Here is a 24,900-nt window from a genome sequence, read left to right as displayed (position 1 = left end):
GTTGGTTGCAGCGTCAGTCCAATGGAGCATGGTTCAGTGCTGCCCCCTAGAGGTCAAACTTGATTTCATAGTGGCTCTTGACTGAAAAGGCATTCCTCATTTCTGTCTCTATGATCTGCTTATTTTGTGGGTTCCCTCCCTCCCTCCGTTCCTCCCTCTGTTCTTCCTTTCTTCTTATTCTTTTCTTTTTAGCTTGGATTTGATTGAGTAACTGAAAACAGCAGGTCTTGTTTGTAAGCTTCCGTGCTTCTCCTATCATAGCGTGTTCACCCTTGTGCTTCTCTTGGGTGGGTTCTGCTGACTGAAGGCCGTGCAGATTCCTAGGCTGAAGAGATGGCTCAGCACTGCAGCTCAGCACTGCGCACTCTTGCAGAGAACCTGAGCTTGGTGCTCAAGGCTCCCATGGCAGCTCATCCCCCCATTCTAGGGATCTAACATCCTCTTCTGTCCTCCTTGGGCACCAGCCACATATGCAGTATACATACTACATACAGCAGACAAAACACTCAACTATATAAAGGAATACTTTTTAAAAAACCCAAAACCCCTTCCCATTCCTAAAGAATCTTGTGCTGTGTGTCTTCATACACCTCCTGATAACCCTGACAATCTCATGAAAAGAGAAAATTAATCGTTGCAGAAATGGTGGCTTACAGGGGCCATCTGACCTTTTCCAGAGCAGTGTCCAGCCAGGGGCTTGTCTCCGAGCTCTTGGTTCTTGACTTCTGCAGTGGCAGTGGCACTCAAGGGCTGTATTGACTGAGTTCTCTTACTGTTCATTCCTCAGAGCCTGGCAGTTGTCAAGAATTTTCTGGTATCGTTTGGTTGATTTAGTCATACTTTATGCCTAATAATCCAGGCTGCTGATGAGCCATGGTTTGGAGAACTAGGCATTGTGATATAAGGAGGTCTGGAATTGGGGGTCGGGGGTGGGGGATGGTCAGTGGTTTAAGAGGTTACGTTAGCTTCTGCTGGAGGGAAATGGCAGACTGAATTAAATTTAGGGAAAGTTAGTAGATCTTGAACATTTTGTTACAGAATTCTTCAAAATGTGTTTTCTAAGGCATGAGGACATTTTTATACCCTTCAGATCTATAATACTTATATATCTTGTCTTTGGTTGTGCTAATTTCAGGCTTACTTATATTCTCTGGTAAGTATATCTTAACTGCATGGCAGCCTGGGTAGGAGGCAGCTGTGTGTGCTGGTCTGTGCCGTAGCGTGCCTGAGGTCCTAGCAGGTGTGCCAGTGTGTACTTACACTCCCCGCACCTGAGACTGGAGCGGGATCAGATTTGAGGTTGGCCTTAGTGGCTCAGGGTTTGAGGTGGTTCTATAGTGAGACACTCTTTCTCAAAACAAGCAACAAAACAGAATACATAAACAGCAAAAGGATACTGGGTGTTCTTTTCATCCGTGGAGCGCGGGAGCGGTGAGAGCAATTAGTTCTTTGCTGCTCCTGGGACTTGTTACTTCTTGCCTTAGGTTTGCTGCTGTTTGCTTCCTCCCAAGGTGTCTAAAAGGTGGGTCTTGGAAAATAGAACATACAGAGGTTAGTGTTGGAAGATGAACTGCATGCAGGAATCGTTTTTGTTAGGATTCTGGTCTTGTGCCATGAATCTAAAGTAGGTCCATTTTATCTGCCAGGAGGTAGGATGGCCTCCTGAAGCCTCAGTAAATAAAGATTCTTTCTGTTTGTCCTGTTAGTGTGTTTCCTGTAACAAATCCTTCAAGAAACTCTGGTCCCTTCATGAACATATCAAGATTGTCCATGGATATGCAGAAAAAAAATTTGCCTGTGAAATTTGCGAGAAGAAGTTCTATACCATGGCTCATGTACGAAAACACATGGTTGGTGAGTCTCCGCCCCTCTGTTCTCCACCTGCAGACTCCTGGAGTGCTCTCTGCTCCACAAAGGGCAGGATATGTAGAGTCAGCATACGGCAGTCAGTTTTAGCTTGTTGAGACTACATGTAGCTTGTCTTTAGTAAGCATGATCAGGTTGGACAGTGTAGTCTTCCCTACCCAGAGTTCTTTTCGGTAGTGCAATTTATTCTCTCTTTGGAACATTACTGTCAAAGTGAGAGGTAGACATGAAGACAGCATAGTTTCCTCACCTTATGGCATCTGGCTTCTCCATTCTGGGGGTTTTGGTGGAATTGTTTTGAGCTTAAATGCATTTTTCTGTGTTACAGCACACACAAAAGACATGCCATTTACATGTGAGACCTGTGGAAAGTCTTTCAAGCGCAGTATGTCACTCAAGGTGCACTCCTTGCAGCATTCTGGAGAGAAACCCTTCAGATGTGAGGTAAGGGGCGAGCTACGCCCAGGCCCTGTCCACGGCTAGGGTTGTGTGGATGATGCAGCAGTAGATGGAGTGCGGGGTGCAGAGCCCAAGGCTAGGACACACTGGAGCTTCTGGCATGCCAGGTGCTTGGTGATCTCTCAGTGCTGAGAAGAGAGGTGGCCCATCAGCACCCAGCCTCTCAGGGGTAACTGAGAGTGATGTGCAGTGGCTGATCGTTCTCTCAGTGATTCAGAGAAGCTGAGTCTGAGCCAGTAATAATTACCTGAGAAATCCCCCCGTGTTCATAACTCAGCTGTAGGAACAGTGGATACAAACGGCCGGGCGCCGTAAGCAGGCTGTGTTTTGAATATGAGAAGAAACCTGTAAGCTGCTAGGGTGGGCTGGAGTGATACGTCTCTGCTTGGCAACCAGCACTGTCCTCTGTCCCCTGCAGAACTGCGATGAGAGGTTCCAGTACAAGTACCAGCTCCGTTCCCACATGAGCATCCACATTGGGCACAAACAGTTCATGTGCCAGTGGTGTGGCAAGGACTTCAACATGAAGCAGTACTTCGACGAGCACATGAAGACGCACACTGGTAAGGATTTCTTGGTGAAGGTGTAAATAACCCCAGTGCTTGTTGGCAGCCATATGCTGGTCTGTCTTTAAACCCAACCATAAGTTTGCATCATTTTCCTGTTTTTTTCTGTTTTATCTTGAGATGAAGTCTTGCTGTGCAGCCCAGGCTGGTGTCAGACTCACAGCACTTCTCCTGTCTCAATTTCCTAGGTGCTAAAGTCAAAGGTGTCTACCACTGTGACTGGCACACATTTGCATTATAATCTCACTTTAAGTAAGCCTGAGATATATAAATAAATGTAATACTGAAATTTTCTCTTTTATAATTATTTTTCAAAGAATTATTTATGTGAATGCCTTTTGAGTTTTTTGGTTTTGTATTTCATTTTTTGAGACAGACAGACTATCACTGAAGCACAGGCTGCTCCGGAATTCATCGTAATCCTCCTGCCTTCTGCTCCCATGTGCCAGGATTATAGGTGTATGCTACCATGCCCACCTAGAAATAATTTGTTTATTTTGTCTTATTTTCTGAGACATGGTATCTCTGTAGACCAGGCTGGCCTTTTTTCTGCCTCTGGAGTGCTAGATTAAAGGCATTAAAGTCTTCTCAATATTCTTAGAGTTGATTGGATTTGATTTCCAAATTCACTACCTTTCAGGAACACATCCATTAAATGGAGTTACATAGATTTTAACCCTCTTTCTCTCTGTATGTAGGGATGTATGCTCCATAGCATTGATAAGGGTCTCATAAACACGTAATTATCTAGCTTCTGGAGAACTGGATAAAATAGAATAGCTCTTTTTACAAACACTAATACTGTCTACAGCTGACCTTGGTACTCTACAAACTGGACTGTATCTGTGGCTCCAAAAATTTTAGTTTGTGGTTATTCTAGTTATTATGTCAAATTTTATGATCAACATTCTTCGGCCAATAGGCAAGGAATGTTTCCTCCAAAAGAATAGAGTTAATTCACTTAGAGTTTTCTCTTCCCCATTATCAGAGTTACACAGACTTATTAAAGTATATTAAAAGGGGCCAGCCAGAAATGGTGACACTTGAGAGGCAGAGACAGGTAGATCTCTGTGAGTTCAAGGCCAGCCTGCTTTATATAGCCTGCTATGGGAATTAGGAACTAAATAAATCTCACCACAGAGAGAGCAAGCAGATGTAATCAATAGTAACTTCTGGCTGATTTATCCTATTTTATTTTCTTAAAGATTTATTATTATTTTTATTTTTTTTGTGTATGAATGTTTTTGCCTGCATGTATGTATGCGCACTGTGTGCATGCCTGATGTCTTTGGAGGCTAGAAGAGGGCACCAGATCACCTGGAACAGGAATTCCCCCCCTTCCCCGAGACAGGGTTTCTCTGTGTAGCCCTGGCTGTCCTGGAACTCACTTTGTAGACCAGGCTAGCCTCGAACTCAGAAATCCTCCTGCCTCTACCTCCCGAGTGCTGGGATTAAAGGCGTGCGCCACCACTGCCCGGTCTGGAACAGGACTTAAGCGTATTTGTAAACTGCCATTTGATTTTTGTTAACTGACCGGGATTCTCAGCAAGAACCAAGTGCTCTTAGCCACCGAGTTCTCTCTCTAGCCAGGGTTTAATCTTTATATAAAAAGATCCTTCCAGGGGCTAAGAGTGCAGTCCAGAGGTACAGCATTGCTTAGCAACTGCAGATTCCATAGCCAGCATCACAAGCAAAACAAAACTTCCAGTTCTTAATATTGTTAAGGACAAGTCCTACGCCTGAAGTGTCCATGTGCTCACACGTATGGTACATTTGGCTCCTTGTACTCTAGTGTAATCTGCTTTTATATATTTAATTTTAGATTAATCAGTTTTATGTGTAGGACTGTTTTGCTTGCATGTGTGTATGTGTACCATGTACATGTCTGGTGGCAAAGGAGGAGATTGAATCCCCTGGAACTGGATTCCAAGTGGTTACGAGCTACCATGTGGTACTGGGAATCAAACCCAGCTATCTGGAAGAGCAACAAGTGCTCTTAACTACGGAGCACTGCTCCAGCCCCCTCCCCTACAACATGATTTTTAACCTACTTTATCATATATATTATGGGTAATATAATTTAAGGCTATGTAACAATTCTTGCTGAAAGCTTGCTATGACAGTAGCTATCATTTATGAACAGATGTGCCAGGGGTTAGCTGTTGCTTGTTACACTTCTTTTTTGTTTGTTTTGGTTTGTTTGTTTGTTTTTGGTTTTTCAAGACAGGGTTTCTCTGTGTAGCCCTGGCTGTCCTAGAACTCACTCTGTAACCAGGCTGCCCTGGAAATCAGAAATCCGACTGCCTCTGCCTCCCAAGTGCTGGGATTAAAGGCGTGCGCCACCACTGTCTGGTTTAGCACAACCTTTATAGCAGCCCTGTGAAGTAAAAGGTGTTTTCTGTTTATTTAGCAGCCTCCTTGTTGGATATTTAAGTTGTTTCTGTTTCTAGTTTCTATTATAAATAATGCTGTAATGAATATCACTGTTAACACTTCCACAGTTATTTACTTAGGGTGAAACTCTGGGAATGAGGTTAACAATTAGGGCAAAGAGATGGAGTGTTTCTCACATCTGATGGCACTTGCTTGTTATAAAGTTACCCTCCTTAGATATTCTTGCCACGTGTACATGAAAAGCCCCACTTTCCCGCCTAAGAGCTAGGAAAGCCTTTCCCACTTGTGAGAAATAGTTTCATGTATTAATTTGCATGTTTAATTACTAAATAGGATTGAATATTTTTCACTTGTTTATTGAGTAGTGATATTTTTCTTTTTTGAATTGCTTGTGCCTTTTGTGTTCGCCCTTCTTACTGTTTACAATAGGTCTTGATATATTAGACCTTGTTTACCACACATTGAAATACCCCCCATCCGCAGTCTTTATTCTGCTTTTCAGTATTGTTTGTAATATTAAAACTGGGGCTAGGCCTGGTGATGCGCATGCTTTAATCACGGCACTTGGAAGGCCCAGGCAGGTAGATCTCTGAGTCCAAGCCTGGCCTGGTCTACAGAGTAAGTTCCAGGACGGCCGGGCTACACAGAGTCTTAAAACAAAACAAAAACAAAACAAAAAACTGGGAAAGCAACTAACTGGCTGGTAGGTTTGAAAAAAACCTTACTAGCAGAATTGTACAACCTCAGTTGGCCTCTAGTTCCATGGTATTAAATACAAATGACTGTAGTAGTGTCTGAGAGAGTAGAAGGTAAGAGAGCTTTAGATAGGAAAAGGGAGAAAGGCTGGATGAATTGACATCTATAGGCAGCAGTTATTTGGGTGGGGTTCATACCTGCTGTGGGAACTGGCAGTGGTTGAGTTATTTCTTTTTAGTTAAAGAGAAGAGCCGGGTGTGGTGGCGCATGTCTTTAATCCCAGCACTTGAGAGTCAGAGGCAGGCGGATTTCTGAGTTTAAGGCCAGCCTGGTCTACAGAGTGAGTTCCAGGACAGCCAGGGCTACACAGAGAAACCCTGTCTTGAAAAAAAAAAAAAAAAGAAAAGAAAAGAAAAAAGAGAGAAGTAAGGCAAAACTTACCTAGGGAAGCTGGCCACCATTAGGCAGGGTTCCTAGCACAGTCTGAGCACAGGGGAAATTCAAAGCAGAATATTTGCTGATTGTCCTTATACCACATGCATAAGGACAAAAGATGAATGAAGACCTGGTTTTTGCTCTTTAGAGGTCCATGGTCCACAGAATAACAGCAGTGATAGATAATACAGTAACAGAGGCTGCCCCACACTGAGCATCTGTGTTCTGGGTACAGCTCTAAACCTCAGCTTGTGTTTATTCCCCAGTGACCTCTGTAGGGGTTATTCTCTTTATTTTTCTGATGAAGAAACTGAGGCTAAAAGAGTAAGTAATTTGCTCCAGTCAGCCTTACTCTCAACTGGACACTTGGTGATTCTGTCGTCAGTTTACTGTAGCAAGTAATAAAACAGGTTATATAGTCCATCATAAGCATGATCAGCATCATCACAGGGTCTGATTCTCGGATTTGTTTACTGTGCTCAGCAGCTCAGGATCAGAGGTTCTTATTATATGTAAGTACACTGTAGCTGTCTTCAGACATTCCAGAAGAGGGAGCCAGATCTCATTAGGGATGGTTGTGAGCCACCATGTGGTTGCTGGGATTTGAACTCTGGACCTTCGGAAGAGCAGTCGGGTGCTCTTACCCACTGAGCCATCTCTCCAGCCCATAAAGAATCTTTTAAACCCAGTATGAAACCTTTGGACTTAAAGAACAGTGAGTAGGGTGTGCTTTTATGTGGTGTGTGTGCCACAAGTGTTTTGAGAGTTCGCTTTGGCTCCAGTGTGGATGGTGAGGGGATCAAGGACACAGATGGTAAGCCAGTTAAGTGAATTAAGGGTTAGTTTCAGAGCCTTTAGAATAGTGGTATTTAGGTAGAAAATAGTAGAGAGTAGAGTGCTTTGCTAGGTAGGATAATGAATTTAACTTTCTTTTGTTAGTTTTGAGATCTCTGGGACGGAAATATCCAAGAAGCAGTTTGAGAACGGATTTACATGAGATGGAAAGTGGATTTATGCTGCTGCCCAAGGATATTCCTGCTGCATGGCAGAAATGCTTGGGTGTGCAGGGACTGACCGCCCTTCCCTTTGCATAGTGCAAAGGACAACCTCCCACTCCCTTTCCTCTTGTCTTCCCTGCAGCAGTGCCCTTCTTTAGGCTCTACAGTGCTGCTCCCAGTGCTGGGTCGGCTTTGTCTGTTAGACAGATCTCTAGAGAAGTTACTGCACATGCTTTTCTGGCTATCTTGTGTATCTTCGAGCTCGCATTTCCCAGCTTTTCTTTAAAGCAGAGGCAGGTACAGTGGTTGACTTGAAATGTGACATTTTATTTTATCCTAAGCTTTGAGTAACCTTAACCTTAACCACTAAGCACAGTTATGCAACGATGCCAAGTAAATCGTGAGTCAGGGTAGGCAGTGTGATAGCTTTATATCAAGTGAAGACCTGGAAAAGTTATTAAGAAGTAAAAGATTATTAGCTGGACGGTGGTGGCGCATGCCTTTAATCCCAGCACTCGAGAGGCAGAGGCAGGCAGATTTCTGAGTTCCAGGACAGCCTGGTCTACAGAGTGAGTTCCAGGACAGCCAGGGCTACACCGAGAAACCCTATCTCGAAAAACCAAAAAAAAAAAAAAAAAAAAAAAAAAAAGTTATTAATACAATAAGATTTTTGCTTGAATCATTGGATTAATTATCTTCCCTAATTCCTTTGGGGCTCCCTATGGCGAGTCACATAGCTCAGGAGATTGTGAATGGACATGATTAAAGAGGTCTAGAAAGTTGAACATGTTTTGTTGAGTGAACATTCAGTGTCTGTGGCCTGTGAGTCAAGTGTGTAAATGGTCAGTCAGTCAGATAAGGAAGCTCCCATGGGACTAGTGGGTCAGACTGGGGTCTTTGGGCTGTTGCCATGTGGCTGCTGCAAATGAAGGCTCTGACTTTGATAGAACGGACAGGAATTCAGGGGTTAAGAAGTTAGCAAAGAGCTATGCTTTTAAATATTTTACTTGGGAACAGTCCTGCTTTCCAGAACTCAGAAGGCTAAGGCAAGAGGATGGTGGTGAGTTTTTGAGGCCAGTGCAGATTGTATACTGATTACCAGGCCAGCCTATTTGAAAAATAATTAACCATTTTATTGAATAAGGAAGTCATGTTTATTTCAGAAAACCACAGAAGTAAAAACAAGGGTTAGAAATAGGGTGGGGCCTGGAGCGACGGCCGCTCGGTGTTCAGAGCACCTGATGCACTTGGGGATGCCTGGGCTCAGTTCCCAGCACACACAGGGTGGCTTTCAACCATTTGTAACTGCAGTGCCATCTGCACCAGATGATCTGTCACCATCCTCTGGCCTCTATAAATAGCAGGCATGAATGTGGAGCATATATGCAGACAAAACACTTACACACATAACAACTAATAATAAAACAATAAGGCCAAGTGTGGTGGTATATACCTTTAATCCCAGCGCTTGGAACTCAGAGGCAGTTGAATCACTGTACATTTCAGGCCAACTTGATCTTCATACGGAGTTGTAGGCCAGCCAGGGCTACACTGTGAGATGCTGTCAAAAGAGAAAGGAAGAAAGGGAGAAAGGGAGAGAAGTGACGCTTCTTCCAGCTGTGGAGGCACTAACAATGGACGCACAGAAAGATGTTCAACCACCAAAGCAGCAGTCAATGATATATATTTGTGGAGAGTGTCACACCGAAAATGAGATAAATAAAGTCCAGGGATCCAATTAGATGCAGAGAATGTGGGTACAGAATAATGTATAAGAAAAGGACTCAAAGATTGGTGGGTTTTGATGCTCGATGAAATGGGGGAGTTCAGAAGTGTCTTCATTCATACGTTTGCCTCATTGACGTTTCTCTTTAATGTGTAGCATTTGGCTTAGTTTACTTAATGACTACAACTGTATGCCTATGATTTCATTTAGAAATGCAATTGTATTTTAAGGCTTTGTATAAAGGAAATTTTGGTTCAAAGAAGGAAGGAAGGAAGGAAGAGAGACACAGAGGAAGGAAGGAAGGAAGGAAGGAAGGAAGGAAGGAAGGAAGGAAGGAAGGAAGACACAGAGGAAGGAAGGAAGGAAGGAAGGAAGGAAGGAAGGAAGGAAGGAAGGAAGACACAGAGGAAGGAAGGAAGGAAGGAAGGAAGGAAGGAAGGAAGGAAGGAAGGAAGGGAGACACAGAGGAAGGAAGGAAGGATAAATGGGCCATCTGCAATCCTGTTACCTAGACGTAATCTTAGCAATATTTCTAAGTGCATTTCCTTCCATGGATTGTCTGTGCGTATCTCACATCAGAGTGGGTAATGCTATGCACGTATTTTCAAAGCGAGCTCGTTTTACTTGACTAATATTTTATAGATGTCTTTACCTAGATTGCATGTTAGTAGTTAAATGTCTATACTATATACAGGTGTTTCCAGTGGCATTTCTCTCAGGTGGATACAACCAAAACCACTTAGTGTACAGATTGAAGGGCTTGTTTCTTTCACTGGGTGATTACAAATATTTATTTGGGGGTGAGAATGAACTTGTACCGTGGAACATTTATGGTAGTCAGAGAACAGCTTTTGAGTTCAATTCTCTCCTACTGTGGGGATCAAACCCAGGTTTTCAGGCTAGGCAGTAGGTGCCTTTATTTACTTCTTACTGGCCATATTTGAGATTTTAAGATAATTAAAGGAAAACTGAGCATGTTAACACAAGCCTGTAATACCAGCATTTGGGAGGCGGAGGCATGAAAATTAGAAGTGCAAGGTCATCCTTCGGTACATAGGACATTTAAAGTGCACTTCTGGGATGCAGGAGACCCTTTCTTTAAAGGGATGGGGGAGATGGTTAGAGGAGCCAGGAACTTGTGGCTTACACCTGTAATACCAGCACTCTGGAAGCTGAGATAAGAGATCTTGAGTTCCAAGCCTAAGCTAACATAATGAAACTTTGTTTCAAAATAAGATAAAGTAAAATAAAATGGGACGCAGAAAAGATAGGAAGAAATTGATTAAAAAGGAGACAAGCTTGGCTCAGAAGTCAAGCAGAAAGATGAGTGTCACTCACAGGGAGGAAAGGCCCTGCAGCAAGGGGTAACTGCCCCATCTGACTCTGGAGTTGTATCTCTGAGGAACTGTGGGTGGGTAGGGTAGAGTTGTGGATTCTGTGGAAGGAGGCAATAGGAGCTCTACTTTGTTTTAGAATAAGAAAGAGATCCAGCTTTCTTCCAGACTCGGAGAGAGGTTGAACTGGGGTAAAGAGGTATTGCTCCTGGTTATGGGAGCTACAGAAAAAAAGGGAAGAAAATGGATTCTTTCATGCATGGAGAAATACGCCCGCCCGTAGGGTAGGAAGTGCTGAGGGTTCTATGTCAGTGGAGCAGATTCTGGGAGCTAGACTTGAGCGTTCCTAACTTTGTGCCTAACAGATCACCTTAGCAAGATCTCCTTCAGACAATAGGGATAGTGTACTGCCTCATACAGTTGTGGTGAGAATGGAAAGCTACCAGATGTAGTGATTGGAATAGAGCCAGGTTCCCTGAATAAGTCTTATGCGCAGTCTAGAGTGAGTGCCTGTTGCAAGAAAGGGGTGGTAGCTGAGGTCACAGTGAACTGGCACAGAAGTGCCTGAATTTTAGAGACAAAGTGCCCATAGGCCATGCCCATAGGGCACACTCGCCTGCAGCATCCACACTACCTCTCACTCCCTCCTCTTTTCCTACCAGCATGGTGGCTTATAAGTTGTATTTGTGCCTACTGCGACATGCTAAGTGTCAATTGGGGACAAAATGCTGAAGGGAGGGCATGAGTGGCAGGCAGGCAGGTGCCTGTCTGTACAGCGGGAACACCAACCCTGTCTGTCTGTCTGTCTGTGCCAATCTCAGGAGAGAAACCCTTCATCTGTGAGATCTGCGGCAAGAGCTTCACCAGCCGACCCAACATGAAGAGGCACCGCAGGACTCACACAGGCGAGAAGCCCTACCCCTGCGATGTGTGCGGCCAGCGGTTCCGCTTTTCCAACATGCTGAAGGCCCACAAGGAGAAGTGCTTCCGAGTGACCAGCCCAGTGAATGTGCCGCCGGCTGTCCAGATCCCACTGGCCTCAGCTCCAGCTGCTCCCGCTCCAGCCGTGGCCAACACTCCCGCCAGCCCAGCCCCTGCAGTCAGTATGAACCCTGTGGGTGGCGTGCTTCCCTCGAGACCCGTCCCGCACCCTTTCTCACACCTGCACATACACACGCATCCACACCACGCGCACCACCTCCCCATCCCTCCTGTGCCTCACCTGCCCCCGCCCCCAGCCCTCTTCAAGAGTGAGCCCCTAAACCACAGAAGCCAGAGCGAGGACACCTTTCTGAGACACCTGGCAGAGAAGAACAGTGCGGCCCCGGCCCAGCACCATTAGCCCCAGCCAGTGCCGTCCCCACGGTGAGCTGGCAGAAGGGATGCAGCCGTACTTCTCTGGGGTCTGCCTAACTCCATACCTCCTTCAGGGCCGTCGCCATTGTCCTGGTGAGCCCTCAGACTGACCTGACGGAGTGAAGGAGAAGACTGCCCTTGAAACCAGGGGAACCACGGAACTAAAGCCCAATTTGCTTGCATTTTCTGATGACTTTTATAAATTTCAGATACTGTGACTGTGGGATTTTATAATTTCATATCAGCGGATGAGGTATGCTTGCTTTTATATCTCGGTCTTCTCCTCAAAGAGGGGTGGGCCTGTTTCCTTTATACTAATCGGGAAGGCTGTGAGGTTAATCCAGAGCATTAACTGTATCACTGTGTATTGTAATGAATTCGTTTCAGCTTTTGGTGCTGGCTGCAGAGTCGAGCTGGCTGCGTTTCACACAATATCAAGCATTATAGAGAAGATGGGAATTTTCTTCTTTGTGTAGCTCTTTTAACACACTCTTTATTTTACTACAGAAATTATTTTAGAGTTTTTGTATAGACTTTAGTAGTCTGTTTCTAAAATGAGATGTATTTCAATAAGCTGTGTAATTTTTTCAGTGTAGCTAAACCCATGTTGTAAAATAGATAAATTTTTATAATCATCAAAATGTGATTCTCAAAGATGCATATAATAACTTCTATCTCAACTATTCTTACATCCGTACAACTCAAAGGTGCTTCTGTGACTGGATGTATCTGAGCGGGTCATCAGACCAGGTACAAAAGCAAGGTTCAGTACAAAGCTGGTCGTCAGTGAATTGGACGTCTCTGCTGGGCGTTCAGTCCGTTGGGCTCACTGACACAGCCAGTGTTGGTGTCCCTTTGAGTACTCTATGGATTCAGTGGGGTGGTGTGAGGGAATGGGGTCATTCAGAGTTAGCAGGGCTTGCAAATGTGAATGACATTTGTGAATGCCCTCGGGAGGAAGGGGCAGAGGTCGTTTCCTTGGATCACGTCTGTTTCTCACTTTCCTTAGAAGCTGTGTCGTGCGCAGCTGTTAGGGGAAGATGGGTTGGGATCTCTTACTTTGAGGCTCCTGTGTTTTCCAAGAGTTGTTAGAAGAAGCTAACACGGTGAACTGAAATCACAAACATAATTGCTGGTAGTGACCAAGAAATGTGGATGAGAAGACAAGTTGGCTTTTGAGTTTTAAAATGCCTGCAATCTCTAAAACGTGGGTGTCCACAACTGACTGGTATCTGCCATTAAAACTGTAGTGACAGGAAACCCCCAATACTGCTGCCTGCCCTCTCCAGAGGAGGGAGACCGCAGCATCTTAGGTGAGGAAGGAGCAGTGCCCTTGCCTTTCGAGCGGCAGCTTACTCGGTCAACATTTGGGGAACTTAAACAGAGCGTGGTCACCCTGGAGTGGATATACGGAAGGCCAGAGAGAAGGGCTAACATGGTGGTTTCAGTCAGCTGACAGGTGTGCACGGCACAGCTCCTACGAATTCTGTGCTCTTCTTCTCAGAGGCTGAGTTCCAAGAATGGCCTCTGCCTCCCACCTCTCTCCTCCTCGTCTCTCTATCCTCAGGCTCTTAAATCAGACCCTTAGCTGTTATTTATTTATCTTTGATATTAAATGTGCAGTTATGCGTTGTGCACTTTTTCCTGGCTACTTAACTCTGCAGTGGGGACACACGGACTCTGGACTGAGGTTAGCTTCCTGCTTTTAAGTATCATACTCCATTAGTTTTTTTGGTTTACTATTTCTAGATTTTTCTCCAGTTTTGCCCTTGTCGTCTGTAAACATAGGAAACATCGTGTGTGGAGTCAGGAAAGTCTCTCAGGACACACTTTCCCTCCAGCTTCTAGCTATGAACTTTAATGAATGGTATTTGTAATATTTGCATACATTCTTGCAGCCCTCACATACCCGAGGCAAACAGGAAACAGATTCCTCTTCTGAATGTTGTGACGTAGAAGTCACCCCTACCCCATTACCTCCACGGTCTCCTCTGCAGCTTATGGGAAGTCTGCAAATCCACCTCTCATGTAGACATATCCACAGCTCACGGCTAAACCTATAATATTCAAGTATTTTTATCAAAAAAGGTATAATTTGTAGCTAAGTTAATAATTGGTTATACTTTATTTTATACTAAATGCTTTTACAATATGAGGCAGACATTCTGAATTCCAGACTTGAGGCTGTTGAATTACAACCATTCGATGGTTATACTATGAATATTCATTGAAAAATTCAGGTTGTCAGTTCTGACTTTATTCAAATGACTATAGCCATAAGAAACTGTCCTCTACATAGGAAACCCAATAGCAAGTTAGTAAGCATCACTATCCTTAACAGAAGCAGAAAAAGGAATTTAAAACAGTGGCTTAGCCCTACCACACTCTTATCATTCTTACTCAGATGTGGAACAGTGTAGAAATGGCAATATATTTTTTTTTTCTAGAGAAGTTTATCTTCCCTGACTCGAGAAGCCTGCTCTAAAAAATGGCTCTCAAAAGTGTACGACTAATGGGCATATGTATAATGAGACCTATACAGAAATGCTTCGGAGTCAGAAACCACAGGGTCACGCCTTAAACATGCAGGTACCTCAGCTGTCACGTGCTGAAGACTCAGACTCAGGGTTGACAATGTACTTGGGGTCTGCTGGCTACGAAGGGAAGAGCTGCAGTGTGTGCAGTGCTGGCCCACATGTGCTGCAGTGCCCCAGGAATTCTACAGAACCTGTTACATTCTTGTTACCTGTCCATGGAAAAAGACCCGTGGAAGAGTTCGAGTTTTAGGCTTGTATCTTTACTGTTGTCTCGTAACACATCACATTTCAGAATAACAGATTCTAAATCAAGGCTTTCTCATTACACCATTTTATACTATCTTCAAAGGCTTTGTTGTTGCAAGGATACGTGGTTACTTATAAGTAGACCAGGCTAGCCTTGAATTCACAGCCTGAGTGCTGGGTCTACAGGAGAGAACCACAACCCCTTCCCCCAAGAGTTTTGTTGTTGTTGGGGTTCTTGTTTTGCTTTTTTTGAGAAAGGGTCTCTCACTAAATACCTAAGCTAAGCTGAACTCCCCAGTGGATATGGTCATGGTTACCTCAAACCCATGACTCCCTCCCCTCAGCTTCCCAAGTGTTGGGCTCATGGTACCTGCTCCACCCTGCCTGGCTTCCACAGCAATGTTTCCGTGTTGGCATTACGTTTTTGGGTTGAGTCATGCGTCCCTTGCTTTCTTCTCGTGGATTTATCATTTGGATACAAACTTTTTCAGCCTAATTCATTAGCCTAATTCATTAGGCTGCTGCTCTCAAACTGAGTCAGGCTCAGACTGGGTTAGCTTTTAAACCTGAAGGAAAAGAAGATTTAAAGGCATGTGGCTTCATTTTATTTTATTTTTTTTAATATTATTTTGACTTGATTCTTATTTTTAGCAAATGGGGAGGTCTCCACATAAAACTTTAATAAAGTTCAAAGAAACCTTTGTAAATCATTGCCAGGCACTGTCTTAGTAACCCTCAAGCCTCAGGCCTCAGCACGGGCCTTCCCAGGGTTGTCCAGTCTGAGAACCTCATCTGTTGACAGTATCCTTCTGAGCTAGCCCCCACCCCATACACCCCACCCCACCCCCTCACCCTCACCCGGTCTAACCAGAGGCAAAATCTTTGAAGTTTGGAATTTTTAACTTCTTGAAAATCTTTTTCAGTTTTATGATTGTTGAGTGGATGTGGATGTGTGTTTAGTTTCATTTTTATTTCCCTAGAAGATTTAAATTTTGAGACTATGAAGCAGAGAAAGAACTCTACTGCAGAGGTGTGCGGGTGTGTGTGTGTGTGTGTGTGTATGTGTGTGTGTACACACGTGTGCACATACTCATGAATGCACACATACATCTATATGGATCTAGTCCCTCTTGGAGGTTTGGTTAGGAAAACACACTAGAGTAGGTGAGCTTTTTGTATTTAAAGAGAGAAAAACTAAAACTTCCATTAAAAGAACCCCTCGTTTAAGTTAAAGGTGCCCCCTCTGTTTAAGCTACTGTATGAAAAATACCACTTTTGATAATTTGATGGTCCACGTGCTAGAGATTTTGATGCTGTTCTGCATATGTAGCATGCCATGAGAAGAGAGAGTATGTTAGATTTAACCATTTTATCAACTAAAAAAAAAAAAAAAAAAAAAAATCAGCTGGGAATCTTAAACTTCTAACCCTGAGCAAAGAGTCACCAGGTTTAAGGTTTTTCTCTACTTAAAACCAAGGTAGAAAATTCCCAGGAGTTCTCGCGCTCTCCATTTTTGTTTTTTTTTTCTTTTTCAGGAATAAAGGGTCATAAGCCATTAGAAACAGTGGCATTGTTATGCAATAACAGCTCACTAGCTAACCTGATTCTGTGTCTGTGCCATTCTTGGGAAGCAATGCTGACCTTCCAACCGGGAACTACCTCGATAAAGCAGCCCAGAGGCCCTCACTGCACTCTCTGTGGAAGCCATAAAAGTTGCCAGTCGCCCGTTCACCTTCACAGTTGAATGCTTTCATACCCGCTAGGCCTGTTTATAGACTTATAATCAGACCTTTCCCTCTTAAGGGACAGCTTTTCCAAGACTCCAAGGAAAGTCAGATTCCTCCAAGAATTTTCCTCAAGTTGCTTCAAAGAGCAACTTTGCAGCTCTCCAGCTTCAGTGAATTTGTTTAAAGAACCAGATGCCATATCACTCAAAAACATTACGTTTAATCCAAAACTACTGTGCAGAGCAGACCCACATATTCTGAAAACAAACTCCTTTTTGTTCCCTTAGTAGAGGCCGTGGGTCTCTCTCCACCCTGTTAACTCAGGGCTTCTGGTTGATGTGTGTCGGGACAGCGTTCCTGGGGTTGTTTCTATTACTGTAGCACAGAGACCTGAGTACCTGTCCGTCTGATTTCCTACTGTCGTATGCAGCTTTACTCTCAATCACTCTGCTCTCGAGTGCCTTCAAAAAGCCGTGTCCTGGAACCTCTGTCCCGGTCTGAATCCTACCTCTGATTGAGTCGTTCTCCCTGAGTATCGGAATTCATCCTCTTCCCAAGGGCTTAACTACAAACTCGCTAACACCTGGCTAGGAATTGTGAACACATTTGTGTGTTGTTGCCCTGTCACTCACGGCTGGGTCGCCTTTGTAGCTTCTTTGTATCTTACTCCCCCACCCACACCACCTCTGGACTAGAGCCATTTGTCCTTCACCTTCTAGTCTTTCACCACAGACCGACGGTTCCTTTAAAAATCAAAGGTCACCCAGTGCATCTCTGGGCCATCTTTTTCTCATCTGATGAAGTCTTCCTGAGTACCTACCCTTCAAACTAAAGGACTGCGAGCTGCTGCTGGGGTGCACATAGCATGGCATAAACACTTGCCAGGTTCTTCCCGTGGCTAGCTTAGTCATAGGAGGAGAAAAGTGCTCTCTGGGGTTAACAAATTCCTTTCTTGATTTTTGATCAGCCCCTCTCATCAGCCACCTGTCCCCCTCGTAAGCCCCATTACGTCATTTACAAAGTGTGATTGATGTCTAATGTATGAAAGTCGGAGGCAAAAGGAAGCTGATGCGTGCTCTATGTGTAGTATGTGCACTTCACTGTAAAGATTACGTTAGCAACCGGCTGGTCTCTCATGTCCCAAATTAAAGTTTGTGCTGTGTATTGGGTTGATAGATGAGCTCTTTCAGTGAGGAAACAGGATTTTTTTTTTTTTTAGGCAAATGAACACTAATTAGAGTATCTTGACCTGAGTCCAAAGCTTTGCTTTCTGACTTACAGTCTCTTGCGCCTTTCCTTCCAGTTATTATTAGTACCCAGGTGCCCAAGACCGATGGTCGCGCAAGGTGGGAGTCTTGAAAGGCGGCTGTTGATAAATTTTTCTTCCTTTTTTTTGTCTGTGAACAGACAGGATGTCAATGGGTGGGACAATACCAAATTGTGAGAATTGGGTTGAAAATATAGAAGTCAAGACATTGGAATGCCCCACTGGCTGTTTGGATTGAGAGCGGTGTGCACAGTGGAAGAGGTAGGGTCTGTGGTGCAGAAATCATTCCCGAGTTTCTAAAGGACCCTCCATGTTTGCCGCTGCAGTCGGTCTTGAGACCTGGATGCTTTTAAATTGGTTCCTTTTCTCTCCAGTGTCCCAGGTGTTTGGATAGCGAAGAACCATAGTTACCTGTCACTGGGAAGACCCATACCCTTCAAGACGGATGGCTGCTTTATTTTGTCTGGATTAGGATACTTTTGGTCAAGTATCAAAGAGAGTTGTTGCCCCTCAGAGGTTTCCCCATCACTAACCCCAGCTTACCTTCATCCTATTTGAGCTTCTCTGGTGAGATTGGGGATAATGACAGATTACTTGAAAATGATTTTATAGGTGATGGAGATGCTCAAAAAGGGATGGAAGCTGGGTTTTTGTTTAATGTCAAAAGGAAATCGGATGGTTTCAGTCGAGTCAAGAGCCTGCCTGTATGGGTCTGAGAAGAGAGTAGTGGCTTGTTTCTGTGTCTCTGGCTCCCGTGAACGAGCACAGCCTCTCCATCTGCCTTACCATGTAGGGAGCCAGGGAGCCAGAAACAGGGTCTCCATCACACCCTGCGTAGGCTCTGCGACTCTGGCTGCATTGGAAAATACACATGATCACTCACTTGAGTTAAGTTGGAAAGAAATAAATGGTGTAGTGTAATGTCTGTGTTTACTTCTCAAATTGTATCGCTAGATATGTGGCCTCAGAAAACCAGGTGAATTATCTTCCAGACTAGGAGGGGTTGGAAGTGGGGGTGACGGTTGTTTTGGGTTTTTGTTTCCTCTGCAGTACTTGTTTTGGCCATACGGGGCGATAAAGTACTTTCTTCTTAGCTTTTAAGTCTCTTCTGGGCTACCTCTTGGCTCACTGGTTGGATTTGACTAAAGCATTTTCACGATCACTAAGTTGAGCAGTTACTCAGGCCCGGTCATGTGAGCAGAGATGGAGTCCTGTGTCTGAGGTCCTTGTGGCTCATCAGGCAGCATAACCAGCAAGCCTTTGTTAATATTGGTTCCGTGAAACTGAAAGCTAGCCCTTATCATAAAGGCTCCATTGTTTACTAAGCGCAGAGCTAAAGGTGACCCTCCTCCCTGTTTCCACATTGCAGCACCAGTCTGCCCTGTCACATCTGTGACAGCAGTGGGGACCTCTCATATGTGTAAGCACACGCTCTCTCACTTTGTCTGCTCCAGGTGGGTAGGAAGGTCTCCCAGAGCAGGCCTGGCCCTCTCTCTGCACCGGTTCCTTGTCTTTGGGCTCCTGGCCCTCTTCAGCTCTTGGGGAATTTGGATTGCGCCCATTGCAGTGTCTCCAGAGGAACAGTTGGCTATCCACTCAGGAAAGCACCGGCCTGAGGCTGTTTACCTTGCAGGGTCAGGAAGCATTTTCCCGTGGAAGGGCTTCCGGCTGATTTCCTCATGGTCCTTTCCCCCAGCAAGAGCCTATGCAGTGCCAGTCGGGGGATCCTTGTAATTCCAGCCCAGGCAGAAGTGGAAGGGAAGCCGTGACTAGGGTAGGTAGCAGGTGGCCAGGTGTCCCCACAGTCCTGAGGTCACTTGCACTTTCTCATTTCTTAAAGGAAGTCCAGTGTTCTTGCCAGGAATCCTTAGCCTTAGGTTTACAAAGCTTGCTGTTGAATGTTCGTCCAGAGGAGTGTAAGAAGGCAGGAACTGCTTGGTTCCAGTCCTGCCTACAAGGTCAAGAAGATTTAAGACTACGTCTAATCTAGAATGGGACAGTGTCTCTTCCTTACCTCTGTAGAGGGCATTGAAGGTCAAGTTGGGACGGTGAGGGGAGGCACCTGTCATGCTGTAACGAAGGTTATTGGGCCTTCAGTTGGGGGTGGGGGTGAGTGGTGGGTAGGACAGAGTCTTATTAGGGTGGGAAGGAGGGAGAGAAGGGCTTGGCCCAGGGAGCTAGCTGCATGATGGGTGGAGCCAGGTGGGCTCTGAACTGGTCCAGATGCCTGGCTTCCCTTAGTCATCTTTGCCCTAGCATCCTGTCAGACTCCCGGCGTGATGATTTCCTTCCCTGTGTTAACTCTACCAATATTATTTTTTTAGCAATGGAAATGCACTTTTTTTTATTTCAACTCAATCATGATTTTAAGTATAAAAATTTATAGATTGTTAAAACTACTTTTTTGTGTATTTTTAACCACTCAATGTAGCATTGTATATTTTATTCTTATTGAGACTCTGGTACAAGGTGTGCCATTTAATGATTTTTTTTTCCCCAACATGCTGGGCCTTTGGATGTGTACGGTAACCAACTTCATGCTAATGTTCAAAGTAAAAAAGAAAAGTAGCCATATTCCCACGTGTCGTGTCTTCATTTTGTCTCCAAGCTCAGATGACATTTTGAGGGCCCCTTGGCCAATGATTGCTCATTTTATGTAATCATGTGACCCACGTCTGTATTATTGGTTCGTATCTCCAATGCTGTTGGTAGTGTGCCTACCCCAAACCCCAAATCCAGCCTGGTCCCTTAAGAATAACATACTTCCTGTCCCCCACCTGCCTGTCCAGTTAGTTATAGTGACTGAGTCTCAAGCTTGTACACAGTAGGTAAACTGTACCACTGAGCTACATCCTGTGTCCTCCTCTTACTTTGTGTTTTGAGATAGGCCCTGACTGAGTCGCCCGGGCTAGTCCTGAACTCACTCAGGAACTCAGGCAGGCCTTTAACGTGCTGTCCTCCTGTCTCAAGCTTCCTGAAAAGCCTGGGTCACCGGCTGCACCTCCAGGTCCGTGTGAGCCACGATGTACTTCCAAGTCTGCCCCATCTCATCTCTATAGTGCTGCTGCCTTGGTGCCCCTGAGCTGCAGGCAGCAACACTGCTCTGGCCAACTGAGCAGTGAGCGCAGACTTTCCAAGAGGGGTGTTTGGGGGAAGGATTGGGTGTGACCCAGCTAGAAGAGTTAACCCAAGTGCAAACAGCTTATCCAGTATAGTCAGTGGGAGGCAGCTTTTCTCCTCACCCCCATGAGGTTCAGTCCCCCCAGCCAGTCATATCAGTGTGTCTGGTGAGTGCCTAGAGAGTGAGCAATGGGCAATACTGGGAGCCCTCACTCTCACAAAACATGCTCTCCAGTGGAGGGAAGCTGACTTGCAGATCTATGTCAGCTAAGCCTGGAGCCATGGCCTATATATAATTCAGCCACTTGAGAGGCTGAGGCAAGAGGATCAGACATTCAAAGCCAACCTGGAAAACTTAGTGAGACCCAGTTTTCAGTACAAAACAGGAGGATCTGGGGATGGTGTTGGGTACGAGAGTGTCCACCCAGCATGGCAAAGGTCCTGGGGCCCATCCTTTGCACTGGGTGAGGGGGCACAGGAAGGGGTATATACATTTAAAATTATGTAATTTGGTGTGAGGTGATGTGGGTCCCTGTAACCTGAAGCTTGCCCTCTGAGATAGGGCTGTGCCAACTGGAAGATAAGCCAGCTCTGTCACAAGCCTTTCCAATTCACATCTACCCTGTTTGTTCCTTTTACGGGATTCCAATTAGGGAGTTTAGTGTCTAGGAAGGAAACCGTATTGTTCACATTTCCCTCTGTTTGAAACCTTGTAGAACAGAGCAGAGCTAAACAGATCACAGAATTGCCATTTTTATTCTTTTCTCTTTTTTTGAAGGTTTGTTTTAGAGTGTGCTGTGTGAATGTATGTGTGGCATGGCGTGGTGTGTGTGTGTGTGTGTGTGTGTGTGTGTGTGTGGCATGTTATGCATGCAGGTGCGCCCTGGAAGGCCAGAAAGAGGGTGTCAGATGCCCGGACGGAGGCTGAAGCTCCTGACGGTTATGAGCTGCCTGATGTGGGTGTTGAGATCTCGTAGCTGCTGAGTCATCTCTCCAGCCCTTTTGTTACTCGGCCTAGGCACAGATATCAGCACAGTTTCTTTTCTTTGTTTTCTGTTTGTTTGATTGGTTTTGATTTTGAGACAAAGGCTCACAGTTGCCATGACTGGCCTGAAGCTCTGTGTAAAGACCAGGCTGCCTCTGCCTCCTCAGTACTGGCATTAACGGGTGTGCCCCCACGCCTAGCTGCTCTTGACTTGCGGATGGATTTAGTAGTCCTGGCTATGTACTACGTGCTATGTATTTGAGGGTGACACTGAGCTCCAGTTCTTCCTGCTTCCAGCTCCCAAGTGCTAGGTTTACAGGTGTGTGCCACCAGGCCCAGCTACACATTTCCCTTAGTACACACTGGAGCTCTCCACCAGCATACATTCCACCAGTGGCTTTCAGACTTTGTTTTTGTTTTTTTTTTTTTGGGTGGGGGGGTTTCGAGACAGGGTTTCTCTGTATAGTCCTGGCTTTCCTGGAACTCACTTTGTAGACCAGGCTGGCTTCGAACTCAGAAATCCGCCTGCCTCTGCCTCCAGAGTGCTGGGATTAAAGGCGTGTGCCACCACTCCCAGCTCAGACTTTGAACACAATGCTAGTAAGAAGTATGTTACTGGTATTTTCTGTCTAACACACATGCAAACATTTACTTATATAAATGAAAAAAATCAAGAACGATAGCCCTATCTACTGTGCGTTTATTCATTCATTTATTTGAGAGAGTTTCACTGTGTACTTGTGGCTGACCTGGAGCTCATGATATAACACAGGCTGGCCTTGAACTTACAAATCTCCAACCTCGGCCTCCCAAGTCCTATGACTTAATTGCCTATTGATATATGTGTATGCATGCTTTGTGTGTGTGTGTGGTATGTTTGTGCGTAGTGTGTATTATGTGTGTGTGTGTGTGTGTGCTTGTTCGTGTGTGTGGGGTGTGGTGTATGTGTGCGTATGTGTGTGGTGTGTGTTTCTGTGTAGTGTGTGTTATGTATGTGTGTTCTTGTTCATGTGGGGTGTGTGTGTATGGTGTGTGTGTGTGTGTGTGTGTGTGTGTGGTGTGTGTGTTTGTGTATCAGTAGGCCAGATGATAGCCTCAGGTGTCATCCTCAGAAATGTTATCCACCTCCCTTGAGAGAAGATGTCTCACTGAACTCTCAAGTCACCTGTTAGGCTAGTCTGGCTGGCCAGCAAGCCCCAGTGATCCTCCTGTCTCCCTCCCCAGCCCTGGGATTAACAATGAAGTGCCCCCAACACCTAGCCTTTGAATGTGGGTTCTCAAATGAACTCTGAGATTCCTGCTTGCAAGGCAAGCCCTCTACAGACTGAACCATCTTCCTCAGCCCCTGGCCTTATTTTTTTTTTTAAATGTGGATCATGAGCCCCTAAATTAATTTTGAGGCTCACTAATGAGTTCTGTTTGGAGTACAAACTCTGTCTCAGAGCAGCATATGTCCACAATTTTGTCCAGTCCCTTTGCAATAGCAGCCTGAATTCAATTTCACAGACAATCAGGTTATTTAACTGGATTTTCCGATGTCTTAAGCTTTGCCACTTCTCTTTCTGATTGCATCCACATTGGCCATTATTCAGCCCAGTGTCCTGCATGGAGCCCCTTTATTCTCAGACACTTTGCAGTTCTTTCTCACTGGAGCCCATTGACCCAGTACTAGTACCATAATAGGTTGCTAACTACAAGGACGTCTTTGCAACTCAAACATAGGCCGACTTTTGGGAAATGTGTACTGGGCGTTGGACCCTAGGGCTTACGTGTCCTAGGCAAGTATTCTACCACTTAGCCACCTTCAAGGCCCTTCATCACTCATCTTTTTGAGGTTCCCCAAGGTAAGTTATTGTGCTGGCCATGCTGGTGCACACCTCTAATCATAGCACTTAGGAGGCAGAGGCAGGTGGGTCTCTGTGGGATCTAGGTCAGCCAGGTCTACAAAGAGTTCCAGAAGAGCCAGGGATACACAGTGAGACCCTATCTCAGTAAAAACAAAACAAAAACATCCTTGTGTCCACACCCTTTATACTGTGTCCTTACCCCTCCATCAGATTCTCTGGTGTTTGGAGCCATCTGGCAGCTTCTGGTTTTGTTTCCTTGGAACGTGTCTCCCAATAAAGACACACAGACATGGAAAATGGCCCAGTGGTTAAAGCACTCATTGTACAAGCCCGAAGACCAGAGGTGAGGTCCCCCTAAGCCCACAGACATCCTGAGTGGCCTGCAATTCTCAGGAGTCTCAGAAGGTGGAGATGGATCCCCAGAGCAAGCAGGCTGGCAAGACTAGCCATAACAGTGAGCTCTGGCTTTGATTTGGAGAGCCTGACTCAGTGAATACATGAAGGAGCAATGGATTATGATTCCCGACACCAGCCTCAGGCCTTCACAGACGTACACATGTGCACACACAGACGTGAAAAATGAAGGGGGTACACAGGCTATAGTCAGGTATGGTGGCAGCTCATACCTCTAACCCTAGCACTTCAGAGGTGCAGGCAGTAGGATTAAAAATTCAGGGTTATTCTCAACTACAGAAGTTTCAGAACAGCGTAGACTTAAAGAAAGAAAGAGCGAGCTCAGGCTAGACCACTAATGGATTTGAAGTGCCTAGACAGAGTTCCCAGCTTCCCTTCCAAATTCCAGGTAAGCGTGAGTTCTCAGATGCTCCAATTCCACTGACCAAGGTAATGTCATGCTCAGAGCCCCAGTGAGACATGCAGAATAACCACCCAACCCACTTTCAGAATCTGAGAAATCAAATACTGTTTCAGGCCAGTAAGATTTGGGACAGCATGTTGTATGAACATATCGGAACAGCCCACAGGTTTTGGTATAATTACTTGCTAGGGCCTGATTCCTTTGCACAGCCCCCTGTACAAGAAGTGTAGTACTTTTTGTTTGGTTTTTTTGTTTTGTTTGTTTGTTTGTTTGTTTTAAGACAGGGTTTCTCTATATAGCCCTGGCTGGCCTGGAACTTTTTCTGTAGTAGACCAGGCTGGTCTTGAACTCAGAGATTTGCCTGCCTCTGCCCCCTGAGTGGTGGGATATTAGGCTTGCCTGGTAACATGTAATACTTCTGATTGCAATTCTCAGCACCGAGATTTGTTTCTAGATCCCTGCTTCCTCTGTTCTGTCCTCAAGGAAGGAGGGAGATTCCGCCCATATAACCATTTCAAGTTTCC

At 45.1% G+C, this 24,900-nt stretch overlaps 1 protein-coding gene and 1 pseudogene across 3 annotated transcripts in view; both read left to right on the top strand.

Moving 5' to 3' along the window:
- Znf652 (zinc finger protein 652) overlaps nucleotides 1-20,181 on the top strand; it is a 59,426-nt gene extending 39,245 nt beyond the window's left edge. For all 3 annotated transcript variants that reach the window (XM_085829625.1, XM_021176102.3, XM_085829626.1), the window contains 4 exons: nucleotides 1,707-1,854; nucleotides 2,195-2,310; nucleotides 2,744-2,888; nucleotides 11,296-20,181. In XM_085829625.1, the coding sequence (XP_085685751.1) occupies nucleotides 1,707-1,854; nucleotides 2,195-2,310; nucleotides 2,744-2,888; nucleotides 11,296-11,816 (930 nt within the window). In that variant the 3' untranslated portion in view covers nucleotides 11,817-20,181. The remainder of the gene's footprint in view (nucleotides 1-1,706; nucleotides 1,855-2,194; nucleotides 2,311-2,743; nucleotides 2,889-11,295) is intronic.
- On the top strand, nucleotides 9,023-9,229 carry LOC110304650 (DNA-directed RNA polymerases I, II, and III subunit RPABC4 pseudogene; annotated as a pseudogene).
- Nucleotides 20,182-24,900: the final 4,719 nt, after the last annotated feature.

Source organism: Mus caroli, unplaced genomic scaffold, assembly GCF_978045245.1.
Source record: "Mus caroli unplaced genomic scaffold, Mus_caroli_1 scaffold_13, whole genome shotgun sequence".
NCBI classification, from domain to species: domain Eukaryota; kingdom Metazoa; phylum Chordata; class Mammalia; order Rodentia; family Muridae; genus Mus; species Mus caroli.
Note: the sequence above shows the minus strand (reverse complement) of the source record. Positions and strands in the feature narration are given on the sequence as shown.